Genomic DNA, 19,456 nt, shown 5'->3' with positions numbered 1-19,456 from the left:
GTGTGGGAAATGTTTGCTTTTGGGTGTTGATTCCCCTGATCAGTAATCTCTGCTCTATCTGCTCTTTGACCTGTTGTTTGTCGGTTGCCATGGCAACGGGCCGTGCGTAATTCTGACATACAGAGGGAGAAAAGGCAGAATAGAGGTTGTTGGGGCTATTTTATCTTCTTTATCCATTTGAATTTTGTTACTTTATTCTTAAATTTCTACTTTTTGTATTATTTACAGAGTTTATTTGTAGGTTGATAATTGTTGATTTTATTTATTGTTTTGTTTTATTATTTTCTAAATTTAGACAGGAAGTAATATGGGTCAGTCCACTTTCTATAAGTGCAGGGGCCTGGTGAAGGACCAGCAGGCATTTGGGTTTGGGGCCGATGGTTTTTACCAGAGCAAGAGTGGTAGCATGAGAATAAATGAAAGTTTGATCTCTGTAATTCACAGAGAACAATCAAATAAGTTTGGACATTGAACCTTCTTTTGCCCGTGTCTAGAAACATGACCCCAGTGCCTCAGTAGTAGCTTGGTGGAACTTTTATTGGATGTTTGGCTTGGCAAACAGTCAGAAGTGGCTCTGTCTAGTTTGGTTCTTCACCTGTTTATCAGCTTTATTGTGGCGCACTGCAGCCGCTGCAAATCCTAAAAACAAGCGACAAAAACTGAGCTAATCCCTTGTGTTCACAAAACGTGGAGATATTTTTAACAGTCTTCAAACTACGGCTCCTACAGCATATTTAAAATAAAACGATTGACCAATATAAATATAAATTCGCCCCTTCTTGCATCTTGACAGAACTAACAGAAACTAAACTGTTTATAGATTTGTATCATGGAGAATTTATCAAACATCAGTTTTTTCATCTTTATTTTAAGTTGTATTTAATAGATATATCTAATAACAAATGATGGCGCTACTAATATTTTCGTGACAGATTTCTCCTTGTCTTGTATTGGGATAAAATGGTTTTCTGGACACAATGAATCACATAGTGACCAATAGGCGCTGTCCAGTCCAGTAATGCATATCAATTAGCAGGAGTATGAAAGACGTAAAAATAATTAACTATACGATATTAAGAAATTGTATTTAAATATACATATGTGTGTGTGTGTGTGTGTGTGTGTGTGTGTGTGTGTGTGTGTGTGTGTGTGTATATACTGCCACCCCTGAAAATATCCCTGCCCCCCTCTTACCACCCCATGAATATTTTTCTACATCCTCCCCTGGATATCTTTAATTACATTTTCACTACTGACTAGTATAAATTACGTCAGCTTTATCACTAAATTATATGGAGGACTCAATTTCAGACATCTACAATTAAACTATATCGAGTCATAAAGTAAATTAGAGATGTCTCGCATTTTGTTCTGACTAGTCATAATTCTAATTAAATTTATCTTGAACTACACCATAATTCAAGACATCGTAAATATATTTTTAGACAGTACTTAATAGATTTGACTAGTCTTGTACAAGTTAAATTTCAGATGTCTTGACAGCAAAAAATGACTTGAAAATGCATTATTTTCAGCTTGGGAATGGGTGGATAGTATACCTTTTAGTGTTCTAAAGCTGTTTTTAAGTGAATTGTGTTTGTCAGAATTGAATAAATATGAAAAGAAATTGCAGATTTCTGAAGCAGTCTTCAAGTTCATGAAATTTAGCATTTTCCCTGTAGGCCACACTGTTGAGCTCTTTCGACTTTGACATTTTCTGACAATTTTGTGCTGGGAACCTAAAATTCTGAAGGCAGCTGTTTTGGACATTCTGTTCTTAATTCAGATATCTAAAAATGTAATTTTTACATTTGAGATATCATAATTTGTAATTACGGATGCGTGACCCATTAATTGCAGATCTGGTGATGTCATTTGAGATATCTTGAAGGGGATTTTGATTCGTCAAAATGTAACTGAAGATATCTTAAATGATTACTCATACTAGTAAGAATGTAAATGCAGATATCTTAAGTTACCTTTCCGGATAGTCCAAATATAGGTTTGTCTAGTGAAAATGGGTTTTTAGATATAACAGTAGACTGTGTGTGTGTGTGTGTGTGTGTGTGTGTGTGTGTGTGTGTGTGTGTGTGTGTGTGTGTGTGTGTGTGTGCGTGCCAGGTCTGGAAATAACAGCTCTTGTTCCATTAGGCTAAAACAACAGTCTTATTGAAAATCTATCTGAAATTGACCTTTTGTGTGAGGCGATGACCACTGCTGTGGAGCCCTTTTGGTTTTGGAAGACTGAAAAGTGTTCTCCGCAATACTTAATACCACCATACTGCAAAACCAGCCTGTGCACATGCACAGTAAAATATTAAAAGTATTTTTCCCCCCTCTTCTAACCAATAACTGAGTTCCTGTCAGACTTACCGATGGTGATCTGACTGACGCAACTGTAAAATGTTCCTGAAGAGACGTTGTAGCTGCTGCTGCTGGGTTCACGGTCTGTGAGACACATAAATAAGGCAGTGTGTTATCCAAAGTAACTTACAGTGGGGGGGAAGAAAAAAGATATTGATTTCCTCAGCGCAAAGCTAGCATAGGTTGGGTTTTACAATCAATGCTCTTGCAATTAAAAGTTTCTGTAGTCCAAAGGTAAGGGGAAATATTTTTTTTCTCGCAGTTTCAAATATGTCAAGCAACCCCTGGGTGTTGTGTTGCTCCAGCAGGGGAGGTTGAGAAAATTCCTGAACCTGCAAGGTTACGAGAATGAAACTCTAATCCTGCAGTGTTAGCACCCTGAACAATTTCAAGCTACACTGAGAGTAACAATTCTTAACCTTGGAGGCATTGGGAGAATAGAGATTAGGGCTTACAAAGTCATAGGGATAACATCTGAAAACAGAGGCCACTTGTGCTACTGTCCATGAAGACATTTACCACTCAGAAATATGACAACAGATCAAAGAATTTTTCTAACCATGTTGGCTATCAAAACTATTTTTAATGGCTTCAAAAATACTAAAGAGAGATGCAGGAAAATAATAAATCAATGTGAAAAAAAGTATGATTTTTTTTCCCCCCTATTTTTGATCTAAAGTTGCCTTTCTAACTTGCTACGAAAGGTAGCTGTGCTGCCCCGGCTTCTTTATAAACATTGCATAAGGATTTGGTGCATTTTTTTCATCATCTATATATTTGTGCTGCGTTTAGCGACATGTTTTGGTACCACCACCACTATATGCAGAATTTCTCATTGGTGCGTTATATTTAAAGGTGAAGCTCCTACTGGGGTGTTATATCTCAAAGTCACCACAAGAAGGGTGTCAAGTTCAACTGCCACCATTTTCTAAAACTAATTGTTATGAACCAACTTCTGAAAGTTGACAGCACTGAGTAAACAATAAATAAAATCAATTAAAATACTTGTATATTTTGCTCAGGACGTCAGGCTGATTATTGAATCTTCAGTTTCTAGTCGCTCATTAAATTTCACATATACTTGCTTTGTCTCTGTTCTTTTTTTCTCTACAGTATAGCTACTTCTTGAAAAATATTACTTTTTTGCGGTCTTATATTTCACATTTGTTTTTTTTTTTAGCCACCAGTGAAATCTCTCAGTCAGAAATCAAAAAAAGAAGTTGTTCTTTACTACAAGTGTTTTGCGCTTTAATAACATATTTGGACTGTTTGTAATTTAAAAGAACAATACAAAAAATAGACAGTTGCTTTAGCAGAAACAAAAATTTTCTATCAGCCCAAGCTCGACTGAAAAAATTATTTTAGGTGTTAAGATGCAGTTAGTCAGCGCGGGGTGCAGCGTTGCTCACCGCCTCGTCACTAGGGGTCGCTATGCTGTGATCTGAAAAAAATTAGGAAATAAAAAACAACACCATTTAAGGTTTTGGCAAAATCTATAAAAATGCGGCATAAAGCATTTTTTCTGCATACATTTAATCTTTGAAGTTTTCTTTAAAAGTAAAATTAAAATTCCACCTCGTCTCACTCTGAACTCAATATTGTGGATCATCTTAGGAGTTTTAAATTCCTGTACACGCCTAATCGCAATGTCAATCATTTTAATGGATAATATTTAACATGATTAATTTTTCATTGTGGACTTACAAGAATAAACAGAACAATTCCATTATTCATTTATCCTATGGTCAACAAACAAAATGACCTCCACACTAAAAACTACAGCCCTAATGTGGAACACCAGCTATCAGGGGAGACTGCAGTGATCATTAATCTGTCGCAGCACAAGAAAAACCAACTTGCAAACCTGCTGGATTATTCCTCTTAACCCAGATGTTGGGTTTACGCTGCAAGGACAGACGTCTTAAACAAAGATAAGGTCAAAAATAGGAGGGTAGAAATCAGACAGATGATTTATATTCCATAGCAGAGATATTTTCCTTCACCTTCACTGCCCTGATTCTCTTCCTGATTCATGCGTCGATCTTTATCAGTCTCAGTTTGTCCTGACAAGAGTTCTTGAAGTTCCTCATCTTCATTTCTACCATCTGATTCATCTTCACTACGTTCATGTCAATAAGTTGGTCCCTTAAAAAGACGAGGCTGAATTCATTCTGGAAATTGAAGAAAGTATGTGGGAATCTCAAGTAAGACTAATAAGTTTACAGAGATTAGTAATTGCCTAAACTGTGCCAAACTTTGTTAAATACAAAACATCAAAACAAAATGACGTGTTTTTGAAACACGTCATTTAATGCTGCTTTTTTAAGGTTTTCCATCATTCATAGGGATTCCTTGTTTTACAACAGTGTGTTAGTGCAATCATAGATTTTGATTAATCTCATTAATTTTTTAAGAAAAACATGGAAAGTTCAAAGTTTCAAAAGTCAAAAATTTGTGTGAAAAAAGCTTGAAAATTTTAAGATTAATTTAGGAAACTTTCTAGAAAAAAACTTAGCAGAAATTTTCTAGACAAAAATGGAATTTAGTTTAACTCAGAAAATTTGCAGAAATCAAACATTTTTGACCTTTTTAGAAAATCTCTAGTAAATTTCTTAAATCAATCAAAAAAATTTCTGAGTTTTTGGAGAAAATGTACGTACACCTTCTTTCTACAATGGCCAATGGCTTTGTGACAGCCCAAAAATACTCTAAATGTCACTCAACCAGTAATCCAAAATAATGACGTTACATCTACCCATAGCCAGATTGGTCAATATGGGTTTCCTGGAATAATCCAGAAAAATAAATCAACTTATTTTGTTCTTTAAAAACCCCAGAATATTTCAGACATTACATTTCTGCTTGGGACAGAGTAATTCACAGATGTTACTGCTTATTACAATGATAAACAAAGTTCCTTTCAAAATCACTTCCTGTTCCAATTCTCTAATCTTACACCAACAGCTGCATCCAAACAGAACAGCAGCACTGAGACTTTATCACTGACTGGCTCTTTTTTTTTCCCCAGCTGAAGCAATTGGACTCCACTTTTACAGATAGACCTGCAGAAGTAATTTATTTCCAAAGCTATTGGAAGTCAGCAGGTGGACTCTGGAAACCATCATCCATAATTCATCATATAATGAATGAACAACATCACAGCAAAATGCTCAGTGAGAACACACAAACTCTAGAAATAATTGTTTTTTTTTTTTCTGGACATTAGTGCATATGTAGTAGCTGCGTATAAACCTGAGTTGGACTAAAGTGTCCCACTACTTTTGAACCCATACTTTCGATTTCCAGTGAAGGTAATAGTCGTAAAACATCACATCAAAGTCTGGATGCTGCACAGGATACCTTTTTTCTTTTTTTCTTTTACCTGCGGACCCGGAGGAGAGGCGCGTGGCGAAGGCGCGGCGGGGACTGCGCGGGCTGCCCGGGCAGACCCTCACCACCTCATCCTGGCATTGCAAGCACAAGACCTGCCCCTCCTGGCCGTCTCCGACCTTGCTGCAACCGACGTGCTCGCCGCCGCCGCCGCCCTGGATCTTCATGCTCGCGCCGATCTGCTGGACCAGCCGCATGTCGGCCGCCGCTTCATGCAGCATCCTCCTCCGCGTAGCCCGCACAACATTACGCGCGGCTTCACCGGGCGAGGCGACGCTCCCGCACCGCCTTTCGCTTCGAACCCCTCCTCACTGCGACGCGCACAGGACACGCGTTCAGCTCAACTCCCTCGCTTCCATCTGAGCTCGCGCTCTTTCCACGCGGTGGATGATAATGCTGGTCTTTGCGCGTGACCGCAGGCGTGGCTGCTTTACGCAGTTTTGGTAATGTCGCAGTGAACACACTGGGATTTGTTTCCAGTTTGTTGGAAATCACATTTGAAACTCTTAAGCAACACAGAAGTTCGTAAGTCACCATTTCTCTATTTTCTGAACAAAAAAAAAAAGATTTTGGTTTTGATAATGATTAAATTATAAAGGGAAGCCAATTTTTTGGGTAAATCAAAGTCGCTCACTCACTTTGAGGGTTCTTGTCTTTGAGTTTTAAATTCATAAATCAGCAAGATTCTAAATTTTCTACATTATTTTCTGCGTAATTCCTTTAATGACAAAGTTTGCAGACTGACTGGACCAGTCACAGGAGACACAAAATCATCCCACAGTGTTTTAGTCACCCACAGGTCCCACTTTGGGCACCTCTAAAGTTACTGAAAGGTAAAACAAAAACATCCATAAATAGATGAGGAGTTTTTGAGGCTAATTTTGTAAAGGCTATACAAAGTGATCATTTCAACATATTATAAACACTTTGGCTAAACTTAAATAGCTATAAAGAAGATGTGTTTGGAGGAAAGTCAAACTAAACAAGCGAAGACAGATCCCCCATGAAAGCAGAGTATAATCTCTGGCCTTGAGCTCTGACAGAACACTGCTGGGGAAAACTCTTCACTTTGAGGAAGAACCTTCAGCTCAGGGGAAATAACCCAGATCTGCTGGATAATAAGTCAACAGCTGCAGCCATCCTACATAATGCTCCACATTTAGAGGCACTGCATGGTCCAGCCTCATGTCAGGGTGTTGGCTGTGCTGTGTTTGGCTGTTCAATCATTTCAGGCTGCACGTATAATGTTGTAAGGATCTCAAACTATCTTCTCCTGTTTTTTTGATTCAGTAGTGATGAACAACTACAAGAAAAGATTATTCTAGATATTCAGTTATGTCATTCAGTTAGAATAAGTTCATAGAATTACAGGTTTAAGGACCTTAAGCTTTAAATGTTTTTCGCCAAAAAAGATGTTTTTGTTGTTTTTCTGTTAATATATTTGTTAAAATGTTCATCATGTTGCGACAGTATGAGATAAAATAATCTGTCGGGGGGGATCCAGTTCCTCTGCCTCCTCCATCTCAGTGCAGTCTAAATAATGGTCAAAAACAACCAATCAAAACCAGGAGGCGGGTCTTAGCGCTGTCAGTCATGCCCATGTATGCTCTGATAAATGCGCTAATGTTGGAAAAACAATTTACCTCCACAGGACAGCTGTTAATCTGCCATCATCTGTGGCTATGCTAACTAGCGTTAGCATTCATGACTGGCTCTGTTGTGGTGAACCAACTGTGTAGTAATGAGAAAGGGGGAGTTTGTGAGCAGCACGTGCAGGAGAGTGATTGACAGCACTAAGACCCTCCTCCTGGTTCTGATTGGTTGTTGTTGATGGTGCTGTGTATTTATTGACATGACAGCAGAATATACGGAGATTTTTTACACGGATTATCTACCTCATGCTGTTCTTTTTCCATTGAACAGTTTTTTTGGGGGGGGTTTCAATAGCTAATAGCAATATTCATCAGAATTAACATAAACGCTTAAAGAATGCCACGTTTTATGTAATGTATTGCAGACACTCTTCAAATGGTCCCTCGTTTTTGAGAAAAATTTTCTAATTTCTAATTGGAGTTATTTTCTTCAGCACTGTCCACGATCGGACTAAGTGTGGAGAATTTAAATAAGAATGTGTAAATACAAAAGGTCCTTTGAGAACAACAATTTACTGTTCATTTCTTATTTCATAAATACAAATAGAAAAGTTGCAAGCAGTTATAAACAGGTTCCAAGCCCAACCCAGCAAGTCTGTCTCTGGCCACGCCCCCTTTGCACTCAAACTCCTCACCTCATCTTGTCAAAACGAGGTTAAGGAAAATCAAAGGTACATAAAAAAATGCAGAGATGCTTGTTTTAACTGGAACTAATATTGCAGAGAGATCTAGAATCTGATAACTGATAACGGTAATGTTTGCCTCTGGTTGTTCATGCCTCCTGTAGCTGAGAGGAGGCATGAAGAACACAGCAATGCTAAGCAGAGAGAGTTGTCAAGTCCAGGGTTAGAAAAACTGAAACTGAATATTTTCCTGTGTTTACTTTACGCACTGTTTGATAGAGAAGATCTGGGAAGCTTCTCATGGCCACAACCTAAATCCTCAACTCTGCTTCTTCACCTGCAAATGCATGTTTCGGACAAATGTGGCACCACTTAGCACATAAACAGGCTTCCCAACACAAGGAGCTTTGTTAGCACAAAGGAAAAATATCAAGCAGAGGTTTTCTTTTCACGTTTTGGATTGAAAAACTGAAGACAAAAAAATATACATGTATATTAATTTACTGCTATGCATCTGCAAATGAGAGTAGTGTAAAGCGTCACTGACCCCATCTGTCCCAAGAACAGATTAATGATGTCAGAATGCAAGTTAAACTTGTGATTATTTTTACTATTCAGCCAATTTAAGATGGAACAGGCTGGAATTCTTGAGTCTCGCTTCACCAATCAGAGACAAGTCAACGAACAAAGATGTCCTCCTGACAGATAACTGAAAGGCTTTATAAAGGAATGCAGGCAGACCAGCACAGAAGGAAGAAGCACATGAAACACGTGCAAACATGATGACATGCACTGATAGCAGAAAAAAGTATCTAGTCCCTACTCAAAGACTGCTGCTCCTGAAACTAAATCTTTGGTCTCTTTAGATACGTCTTTGGGGTTTTGTTCCTGTCCAGAAAAGAGTTGTGACCTCTTCCTGACACAACCTCACCACCTTCAGGTAAAAACTTGATTTCTCTTATTTGAATGCAATGTTTAAAAAAAAAAAAAAAAAAACTTTAGCAACATCATTCCCCTAACCAAGGTAGTGATTCCTGATGAGGTCTTTTGTAACCTCCTTGCGGGGCCCATCCATAGCTGACCAAAAAAATGTGCAAATTGAAACTACGAAATGAATTAGCTTAATGGAAAAAAACATGTTTTTTGATGTAAAGCTTTTGCGGATGAGATGTACTGTTGTTTGTATCAATACACAAACCTAACCTGCCACAAAACAGGTTGGGGTTTGGAAAAGAATAGCCCAGGTAATAACTGAGCTCTACATGCTGGAGGAAAAACAGTGAACCGTCAGTGAGGAACTTTGTGAAATCATAACTTACAGTGATGCAAGATTTTTCATCACTTACCAATTGCAACCCTCCAGATTGGAAAACGTCAGATGCAAAGACATTCTTTTTAAAGCATCTACAGTGCCCCCTGCTGGTCTTCGTAAATAATAAAGGACTCACATTTTTGATGCTGATCTCAGACTAATTTCATAAATAACTTAAATTGTCTGGACACTAATTGTCTAGAGGTCAAACTCAGCACATCTAAGGAAAATAAGAAAAATCACAAAATGTTGTGATTGAAGTCTGTATTATATAAAATTTAAGATTTTTACCCAAAATGTGAAATGATACAAAAAGTAATGTGATAACAATAGCAGCTAAAGAAAATGTGCTGAGGAAGATTATTTGGAGAAATCTACATTTGACTTGTTTTCAACATAAAACAACAAAACATATTTTTTTTAAATTATGAAACAGAATAAAATGAAAAAAAAAACGTGAAAATGATTCCAAATAACACATTTGCTTTTTTTCAGCTTTTACATTTTAACCTGGGATCAAACAAAGACATCAGTGATGATGAGACCACAAGCACGGAGAGCCATTTGCTGCCTGAAGTTCAGAGTTATCTACCTCCTCTTGACTTTGAATGTCATAATTCTGCTGCTGTATGGAGACAATTATTTAAGAACACGTGAGGTAACCAAGGTGAGTGTGTGAGTCTTATGATGGATTTGACTTGTAGAGATTTAGGTGTACATACTATGAAGCTGTATTCAGCTTGAAAACTACTCCTTGTATCTCTTCTAACAAAGCTTTGAATTGCACATGGTGATTTAAGGCATGGATACAGATGCTGCAACTTCTCTAAGACTAACCTAGCAACAGAAATCTCCATACCTTAAAACAAATAACTGATGCACTTTAAATCTGTGTGGATATGCCAGCTAATTTGTATTACTGTTTTATTTTTCAGGTAAAATCCACCACCAGTATTGCTAAAACCAGCTGCTCCTTCCATTCACTATCACCAAAGGAGGCTCAAGTGGCAAATTTCCTGAAACACTCAATCGCCTGGCCCGAAACCCTTTCTTTGCCCCCTCACCTCCTCTTGAATGACACCAGTGATCCCGCTCAGAGTACCTTCACCATTCTCCCACACGAACGGGGAAGTTGGTCTATAGGGGACCAGCTGGAGGTTTTGATAAAAGTGTCCGACTTCTATGGTCGGCCCAAAACATCCGGCGGAGACTTCCTGCTTGCTCGGCTGCACAACCCTACTCTTAACGCAGGTGTGGCAGGGCGAGTTTTCGATCATCGCAATGGTTCCTACACTGCTGTGTTCTCTTTACTATGGGAAGGAAGCGCACACGTTGAGGTGAGACTAGTTGTATGGTAAACCGTCGTTTGACACAAATGTATTTCAATAATGTAGGAAGACTTCTCTTTCACGGTTTCCATACAGGGAAATACGATTCATCTGTCTACATGTAGTCCCGTCTCACACCAACTAACTTCATGTCCTCTATTGCTACATCTATAAATGTCCCATTGGTCTTCCTGCCCTGTGGCTCCAACGTCAGCATCCGTCTACCCATATAATCACTGACTCTTCTCTAAACAAGTCCAAACCATCTAAGTAAATTGCACTCCCTTCATCTTCCCCGCTCCCTCCTCCCCCCAAAAAAAGGTAGACTTTTCACAAAGGGAGACCCAGAAGCTTCAAAGACTTGATTGAAGTTAATGTTACAAAAAATCTAATTAATTTCCTCACGCTTAGATGCACACATGTTTTATTTTTTTAATATGGAAGTATAGCATTATCTCCTAAATTACTACTGATAATTGGAGGAAAAACTAAATAGCATAGTTTATCCTCCTGACTACCAGTAGTTCATTTTTGTCCTCTGTAGAGGATATTTCTAAACTTGAATATCTCCCACCCACTGCATTCTACTGAATTAATTCCTTTTGGTATCTAGAGAGGACATTTAGAGCTTTTCAATGATACCACATGTGAAAGGGTGGGACTTTTGTACATACCTTTTTCTAATTCATAAAAATGGTGTTCATCACTAATAACACATTTTATGGGAAGAGACAAAGTAAGTGCATAAGTATTCTAATTACCTTATGTTAAGAAAATGAATTTAAAATATGCTAGTTTTCAAACTTAACATGTCTTGATCAAAATAGCCTAATTATAGTTTTGAAATAAGTAACTTATTCTGGCCTATTGACCTTTATGTTACTTGTAGTTACAGCAGATGGTTTGCTAGATCTTTTGAACTGCCCTTTATCTGTGTGGGAAACAATCAGGAGAAGTTCCAGCTTTTCACACTCATCTGTGAAAAGCCGTAAAACAACAGGAGTTCAGGAGAGTCTCTGCTCTCACTTCATTTAAACAAAAGGGGACAGATGCCTTAGACCGTGACTTGCAGGAAGTTTAAGAAGGGTCAGAGATAGCTTCTGGTTGGATGAGCAAAGGTACGCCTTATTTGAATAAATTAAAGACAAGAATACACCTTTACTATAAAACTTTCTACACAGGAGTAACAAATCAGATTTGCTCTTGCAATTCTCCAAAGACGTCTTTGCACGTCTTTGCTTTTCTTTCTTCCTTCTTCTTTTCCATTTGTCTCAGGTAAATGAATGTATGTCTCTGTTGTTCTGCAGTTTCTGTTGTAATTTGCATAAGTTGTCTTCTATTGGATTAAACTCTGTTATTCTGTGACGTCTGCACTCGTTTTCTGTGTGGCTACACGCGGCCCGCCGGGAGAGCCTAGGATCCGTAAGAAGATTGAGCCAGATATTTCCCAAAAAATATGCTATAACTTAAAATCTTCTTCAACACTTAAAAGACTGTGGGATTTTAAAAAAATGGTGATTGGACAATATTTTTTTTTCCTGGTAGTCAGGAGGATATAATATAGAGCTTAAAAATGGTTCAAATCTAGTTTTTTTGGACACAGCAGATTTTTCAACAAAAAACTTATGTTGTGCTACTATTAAAACAGGAATAACTTAACAAACTAGGACATGTGCTTTCATCCTTTCCTTTCAATGCTTTCAAGTCTTTTAATCCTTCAAAGCAGCTATTAAAGTAGATAGTATTTGTGCTAGGCAGGGTTTTAAAACACTCTACAAGCTATAATTTTTTATGCCAAATTTGAAAAATCACATTCAAAACTTGCTGCATTCTCTGTATGAAATTGTGTTGAACTGTACTTTAATGTCTGGACATTTTTAAGTATTTTGGAATTGAATCAAACTGTTTTGTTTTTCTAATAAATAATCCTTAAAGCTTTCGGTAATGTTTCTTCTTCTCATTTCTACAAGGTGACTTTGGTCCACCCCAGTGAGGGAATCACCGTGCTGGAAAAACTGACCCGAGAGCAACCTGACAGAATCTATTTCCGCAGTTTTTTCCGTTTGGGTTCAGTGTATAAAATCACAAACTGCAACATATGCCTCAATTCAAGTCGGAGGCTGTGCAACTACACTGATCCCAGCACAGGCGAGCCCTGGTTCTGCTACAAGCCAAAGAATTTGAGCTGTGATGCCAGGATCACCCACGCTAAAGGAGGACTCAGAGTTTATCTCAGGCCAATGGAGGAAAAGCTCTTTCAAAGGTAAGAAAATTGTTACATTTAGATATATACCCCTCCAGACATGCACACACAAACATAAATTACAAAACGTAGAAATGTAGTTTATTTTTTTTATTTTATTGTTATTATTTTCATGCTATTTCATGTATGTTGAGTCATGCTCTTCATGACTCAACATACCAGAGACAGAACTGAAAACGAGCTTTATTAAGAGAAATGCAATGAGCTCACAAATTGACGTTATCATAACACATGATTTTACAGACAATAGATGCATTTCCATTATAACTGACATTTCGAAGATAAATTTGCTTAATGAAGACACTGCAATTTCGAACTTGTTCTTTGATTTAAAAAAAAAAAGCGTTTTTTTTTTTTTTTGTTTGCTTTTTTTTCCTGGACGCGCCTAAAAGTGACGTGTGTACAGAGGAGTTTGGTTACTGAGACAGATGGCTGATTGGAAACAGGATGCAGCTGTGAATGAAGGCAGAGACGAATGATGGATGATGAATAAACACAGTAGGGAACGAACAGGGAGTCAGAGGATTTGGCACCAAAGCAAAACACCTGACAAATAAGCTTTATATTCAAAACTACAAGAAACAGAAAGCAAGAATAAATGAGTAAAACTGGAAACAAAAGAATAAACAGATACCCTTTAAAAGAAGACCTTTAAAATATCATTAATGAATCTACACACAGTAAGATTTATTAATAATAATATGTCTAACACAAGCATAAATAACAGGAAGTGATCAAACACAAATGAAACCTAATAGTTTTAATGTCCCATGACAGTTTTCCCAATTTGGGCAACTGCCATGTAGTTCGGTCTGACTCATACAAAAAAACCTTTAGCAAACATTTGTTTGACTTTTCTAAAGTTAAACAAATAGTTTTTGTCTGTTTCGCTGAATGTGTGACGTGTGTTTTTCATCTTTGTGTTAGTGGTGTCAACTTGAAGGTCTCCATTCCAGCTTCAGGACCTGCACACATCCAAGGTATAACATTTTTACCGCTGCCTTTGTAATGTCAGTACTGCTGAATACATGACAGCCATGGGCCATGAGGAAAAAAATGTAGGTGAACTCGACTGTCTGCAGATTGTCTATAATGAGTATTAATCTGCAGCCAAAAGCTAATCAATCTACCTACTTCTAATTCTTTCTTCTTCTTCCAGTTCTGAGTCAATTTGATTACTTTTACAGATCAGGTAAGGTTATAAAAAGTAATGCTTGCAAACATCCAGTCTTCTGACAGTTTGACATCAGGTAGGGTTTTTTTAAATTATGTTTATAATTATTCTTTTTATTATTTTTTGATTTCTATTTATATAGATTTCAACTTCCCTTGGGTCTTTCCTGGTGTAACAAAGAAAACTATGCAGTCTAGCCCCTCTGGTTATTACTACCAAGGTGCTTGGCGGTCACTAGATGGCACCACAGTTCACCAGTTTAACACCATCACAGCAATCAGCCAGTGTCTGAAAAACAAAGCAGTCCACCTGTATGGAGACTCCACCATTAGGCAGTGGTTTGAATATTTAAACCAATCACTACCAGGTATGTGTCCATTACAAATGTCTGACATAAGGGTTTAAACTGGTTCACTTTGATGCCTCTTCTGTTCTCTTTGCCTTAGATCTCAAGGAGTTTGACCTGCACAGTTCCAACCAAACCGGACCGTTCCTGGCTTTGGATTATGCAAACAACATTTTATTGACGTTCCGCAGCCATGGCCCTCCTATCCGTTTTCGCGTCATTCCTGTCAGTCATCTACATTATATTGCCAATGAACTGGACCGTGTAGTTGGGGGAGCCAATACAGTTGTAGTTATTGGCATCTGGTCCCACTTCAGCACTTTCCCCATTGAGGTCTACATCCGACGTCTGCTGAACATTCGGAAAGCGGTGGTGCGGCTGTTGAGCAGGTCTCCAGATACTCTTGTCATCATCAGGACCGCGAACCCCAAAGCGTTGACACTATACGAGACATTGACCAACAGCGACTGGTTTTCGCTACAACGTGATGAGGTCCTCAGGGCAATATTCAAAAGAGTAAGAGTCAAACTAGTGGACGCCTGGGAGATGTCTGTAGCCCACCACCTGCCGCACAGCCTCCACCCACAACCTCCTATAATTAAGAACATGATAGATGTTGTTTTATCTTACATATGCCCCAAAACAGAGAATTTATAAAGAACTGAGGGAGTTTGGACTTTCTTGAATGTGTTTTCTATTGTCTTCTGTGGTGAACATTGTCTGTGAACAGATACAGTTCTATGACAAAACATTTCCCAAGTGTACTAATAAAATCTAACTGAAGTCACTATTAACAATATTACCTTAAATTGAAGTCACACTGAAGTAATGGTAATTAAAATGTCCATAACCATCAGAAATCTTTTGAATTTCTACATTTAATTTCACTTATTAAGTTATTGACGCTGAGGCAATACGTTAAAAGGTTGAATATAAAATTCTAGAAACTTCACAGTTTCTGCAGTTTTGCTCATAAATTTACAGGCATTCATTGTGGGTACAAATGCCACATTAATATAAGACATTTTATGATTTGACTCAAGTTTTTTGGGGGGCTGTTACGATCACACAACTGTTATTTTTGGCAAAGACTGTTTGCACAATTTTAAACAATTTGTAGATTTCTTTTCTAATCTGGGCTGTAAAGTGGTGGAGTTGTTAGCTCTGTTGTCTCACAGCAAGAAGGACTTGGGTTTAATTCTGACCTGCGGTCTTTCTACACAGTTCATGTTCTCACTATGCATCGAGGGGACTTTCCAGGTCAAAAGTATATAAAAATAATGTTAGGTCTTTGTGTTGTCCTGTGATCGCTTGTCTGTCCAGGGTGGTCATTTCTCAGTGGTCGCAAAAGACAGGCACAGCAACCCTGTTGGGATAAGCCTGTTTAGATAGGTGGATGGAATTTGTTCATTGTTAAAATTATATGCAAATATATACATAAATGCAGACTAATATTTGGTCAAATGTCACTAAGCAACTTCTAAATTGACAGTCTGTTTTTGTTACCATCAAGAGTCTATTGGTATTATTCTGGCTGGATAGCTGGCAGTTCTTGATACAAGTCATTGATCTCCAGGTACAGATTGGGGTTAGATGCATATTTTACACATTTTATGGGGTTTAGTTTTTTGGAAGGCCTTTTCAAATATGGTTCTGCTCCATCTGTTCCAACACCAGTTTTGATGTTTGCCTGGGATCATTGTCAATGCTAGAGCAATGAGGCCAAATGTCATTGTGACTGAAAAAATTGGTATGAATTTAGGTCAGAAAATGTGTGAATTCCTAATCTTCAGCTCAAAATGTTGTACATGTACACTATGTTATTATTGGGCCAGAAAAGTTTCTTGAATTTCAGTAACTAGCCTTTCATCAATTGACAGCACAGTTCACTTATTTACAATAAAGTTAATAGACTAGATTAACCTTCTCACAGTCTTAAGAAATGGGGTTGCACTGACCCCCCGGGTGCTGTTATGAGGTTTTTTTGTGTGTGTGGTCTGTGTGGGTGGGAACTGATGGTCTGACAGGACATTCCTCCGCCCCCATGTCATCTCCTGCACTCCTCTTGCGCAACGCGCTAAGACACCAGGAGGGCAGTTCTTTTACCATTAGAAAACTACACCCCTGAAACACAAATGGCTCTTTCAATTTTATAAAGATTTGATAGTTTCAATTACAAGTATATTTATCTATACAGAAAATCAAGTTTCCTTCCACAATAAGGAAACATATTGGTGTATTATCCAACCTTGCAGATGACAAGTGCAGCTGTTGTGCACACAATGACACCAGAGAGAGATGATTACATAAAACACCTGGTAATAAAAGAAATGGAAAGAGAAATAAAAAAAAAACCTTACTACTGTGTGTTTTGGTTGCTAGGGAGCTTAGCAATGGCTTACAGATGCAGTCATATATTTGCTTACGTCTCCCTGCTACTGATCACGAGATGGTATTCTGCTTATCTTGTTAGTAATCAGTGGTTATTTGAGCTACTTCTGCTTTTCTGTAACCCTGAACCAGGCCGCTTGTTGTCAACAAGGCCATCAACAACCATGCCAAATTGAAAGCCACTTAAATCCCTTTTCAGTTTTGGCTATATTGTGCCTTATAAAAAGTGAGTCACAGTGTTTGATCTATGACGGATCTTTTTCACAGTGGCACGCCTCACAACAAACTGCAAAGAAGTCAATATTTCCCCATGGCGTCGTAATAATCTACGTTAAATAGAAATTCCATTTTATGATGTTTGATGATTGATTGCTGCCCCAACCCAAAAAAAAAAAATAGGTGGAACAATAAAATGGAGTGGCTTGATCCGGTAAACTAAACAAAAAAAATCCTGAGGATAAATTCTTAATAGCTGACCTTTGGGCAACACAGGAGCATGCGGAAAATAAAACTGGAGATCAAGAATTGCTGCTGCTCCGACACACAACACAGTAACGAGTTTCTCCATAGATCGGCATGTCCTATCAGTCACACAAAACTAGTAGGATGTCGAGGGGAAAAAACATATATACAATTGCGCTCCAGATTTATATATTTCTGTGGCTCTTTCGAGTGATATTATATGGACAGCAGTGAGACTGTTGCATGGGTCATGAGATCAAAAGGACATTCTTCATTTGGACACTATACTCCAAACAAAGAACCATGGTTGTAGACTAACAATGATTCAGACGATAGTAACGATACAAAACATGTCAGAAAAAGGTGTTATGATTTACTTCTGGCAGCAGGACATCCATAGCAAGTTTCCCCATAACGTCTGAACGTCAACCAGCTGTGTCAGGACTCCAGCTGCTCATCGTCTTCAATGAAGATGTCGACCCCGGTCCTTTGACGCTGCCCAGTGAGACGGGACATGTCCTGCGATGGCCGCCTGTAAATGGATACAAAATAATGCAGAAATATTGGGTGAACAAAAAAAACACTTAAGTAATTTATCATTTTCTGGCCAATATTAGTTTTTAAACTCACCTCAAAATGTAGAATCTGCCCTTAGCCTTGGGTGATGAAATCGACAAGGGTGTCAGTATTCACTCTCCTTTGTTGTTGTGTTTGATTGGCAGAAGGGAAACAAAACATGTAAGGCATGAAATTGAGAAACATTATGAACCAAGGCGCTGCTTACACCTGGATACCTGTTGTTGACAGGCGTATTCACCAAGTACACACCTGAAATTCATTCCTATTCTAGGTAGGGATGAATTTAAGCCTACCATAAATGCATTCAATAAGGTAGGCTACTGATGCAGTTTCATTTTAAATGTGCATTTAAACAGCATAACTTTTGCAAAATCTGTTAACGGCCAAGTTGCACCCTTTAATTGCTCCTTTTCCTTTTTGTTTTATCCAGACCAGCCTTAATCAAACACGTTAACAAACTCAGTTTATGCCATAGGCTATTGAACTTTGGCAGCAGGTAATGTTCCACCTCATAATGGAAGAGACTGAGCTTTATATTAACGAGATGTGTTTTTGTAAAACTGAAAAGCTTAATGCTTTTCCAAAAGCAACCTCCATTTGCGTAATGTGTGGCTATTGTATAACCGTAACCATACTGAAAACTTGGAAAAGGTTCAAGGCTTCTTTTAACAAAGGCGACACACAGTAGTTTTCTGCCATTTCCAGTGTGCTTTAAAATATGTTTTCATAGTAACAATGTTCAGATTTCTGCAAATAGTATGGTAATAAAAAAATAAAAAATACACCAAACAGCTTCACGTCTTCCAAAACTTTATCCAGAGTTTCAAAAATAAAAGTCATGTTAGCATTTGAAAAGATGTGCTAACGTCCTGCTCCACTCGCCATCTTTCTACTGTTCTGCTCAGCTGGTGTACACTCCTGGGTGTGTTGTCCAATCCAAACTTAACATGGATCAGGGGAATAAAGGATTTCTCAAATATGCATTAAAGAATAAAGGCAACAACTCCAGGTATGTTTTTGATTTTGCATAATACTCCCCCTATTATTGTAAAATGAAACATAAAAATATTTTTGAAGTCCATTCCATCAATTTGTCTGAGCTTAGACCACGCCGGCTTAATCTTACAGCAGAAACAGTCTTCTTTTTTTTCTTACAACCCTCAGAAAAAGACAATGTCCCTCACAGTACAGCGAGTGTTTAAGCTCAAACATGTGTCGCTTAATTTGAATGGTGTGTTGTAGAGTCATGATTAAAGTAGTGTAACACCTGTGCCAGGTGTTGATAAATTTTTGTTGTTGGCCCAATTGAGTCAAAGTCCAGGAGGATATTTATAGCTCCGGTCCGTTCCTGGTTACACCCTGTGAGAAGAGAGAGGCAGGAAAACACACACACACACACACACACACACACACACACACACACACATACACACACACACACACACACACCCATCTCCACATAGCTCTGCGGATTTGACAAAGTGAGGACGACGATGGAGAAAAATACAAAGGTAAACCCCCAAAAAAGACGAGAAAAGTTATTAATTTGAGCTTTTTTCTGCTCTTTTGATC

General features: G+C 38.1%; 3 protein-coding genes across 6 annotated transcripts in view; 2 read left to right on the top strand and 1 right to left on the bottom strand.

Moving 5' to 3' along the window:
• The window catches only part of LOC106957704 (anoctamin-4), a 49,234-nt gene extending 43,003 nt beyond the window's left edge, over window positions 1-6,231 (bottom strand). The window contains exons 1-2 of one of the 2 annotated variants that reach the window (XM_015049136.1): window positions 5,747-6,231; window positions 2,374-2,448 (exon numbers count right to left, since the gene is read on the bottom strand). In XM_015049136.1, coding sequence (XP_014904622.1) covers window positions 2,374-2,448; window positions 5,747-5,975 — 304 coding nt within the window. In that variant the 5' untranslated portion in view covers window positions 5,976-6,231. The remainder of the gene's footprint in view (window positions 1-2,373; window positions 2,449-5,746) is intronic. The other variant, XM_015049135.1, reaches the window with a different exon arrangement.
• LOC106957706 (NXPE family member 3-like) overlaps window positions 1-15,740 on the top strand; it is a 20,059-nt gene extending 4,319 nt beyond the window's left edge. Inside the window, exons 2-9 of the mRNA XM_015049143.1 lie at window positions 8,896-8,969; window positions 9,837-10,008; window positions 10,277-10,678; window positions 12,640-12,932; window positions 13,860-13,912; window positions 14,092-14,124; window positions 14,249-14,473; window positions 14,553-15,740. Of these exons, the coding sequence (XP_014904629.1) occupies window positions 9,877-10,008; window positions 10,277-10,678; window positions 12,640-12,932; window positions 13,860-13,912; window positions 14,092-14,124; window positions 14,249-14,473; window positions 14,553-15,109 (1,695 nt within the window). The 5' untranslated portion in view covers window positions 8,896-8,969; window positions 9,837-9,876 and the 3' untranslated portion in view covers window positions 15,110-15,740. The remainder of the gene's footprint in view (window positions 1-8,895; window positions 8,970-9,836; window positions 10,009-10,276; window positions 10,679-12,639; window positions 12,933-13,859; window positions 13,913-14,091; window positions 14,125-14,248; window positions 14,474-14,552) is intronic.
• A 3,617-nt stretch (window positions 15,741-19,357) lies between these two features.
• LOC106957705 (NXPE family member 3-like) overlaps window positions 19,358-19,456 on the top strand; it is a 20,486-nt gene continuing 20,387 nt past the window's right edge. For 2 of the 3 annotated variants that reach the window (XM_015049139.1, XM_015049138.1), the window contains exon 1: window positions 19,372-19,395. In XM_015049139.1, the coding sequence (XP_014904625.1) occupies window positions 19,378-19,395 (18 nt within the window). In that variant the 5' untranslated portion in view covers window positions 19,372-19,377. Of the gene's footprint in view, window positions 19,396-19,456 lie in introns of all 3 variants that reach the window. The other variant, XM_015049142.1, reaches the window with a different exon arrangement.

This window comes from Poecilia latipinna, unplaced genomic scaffold, assembly GCF_001443285.1.
Source record: "Poecilia latipinna isolate Pla-1442-1.1 unplaced genomic scaffold, P_latipinna-1.0 Scaffold928, whole genome shotgun sequence".
NCBI lineage: Eukaryota > Metazoa > Chordata > Actinopteri > Cyprinodontiformes > Poeciliidae > Poecilia > Poecilia latipinna.
Note: the sequence above shows the minus strand (reverse complement) of the source record. Positions and strands in the feature narration are given on the sequence as shown.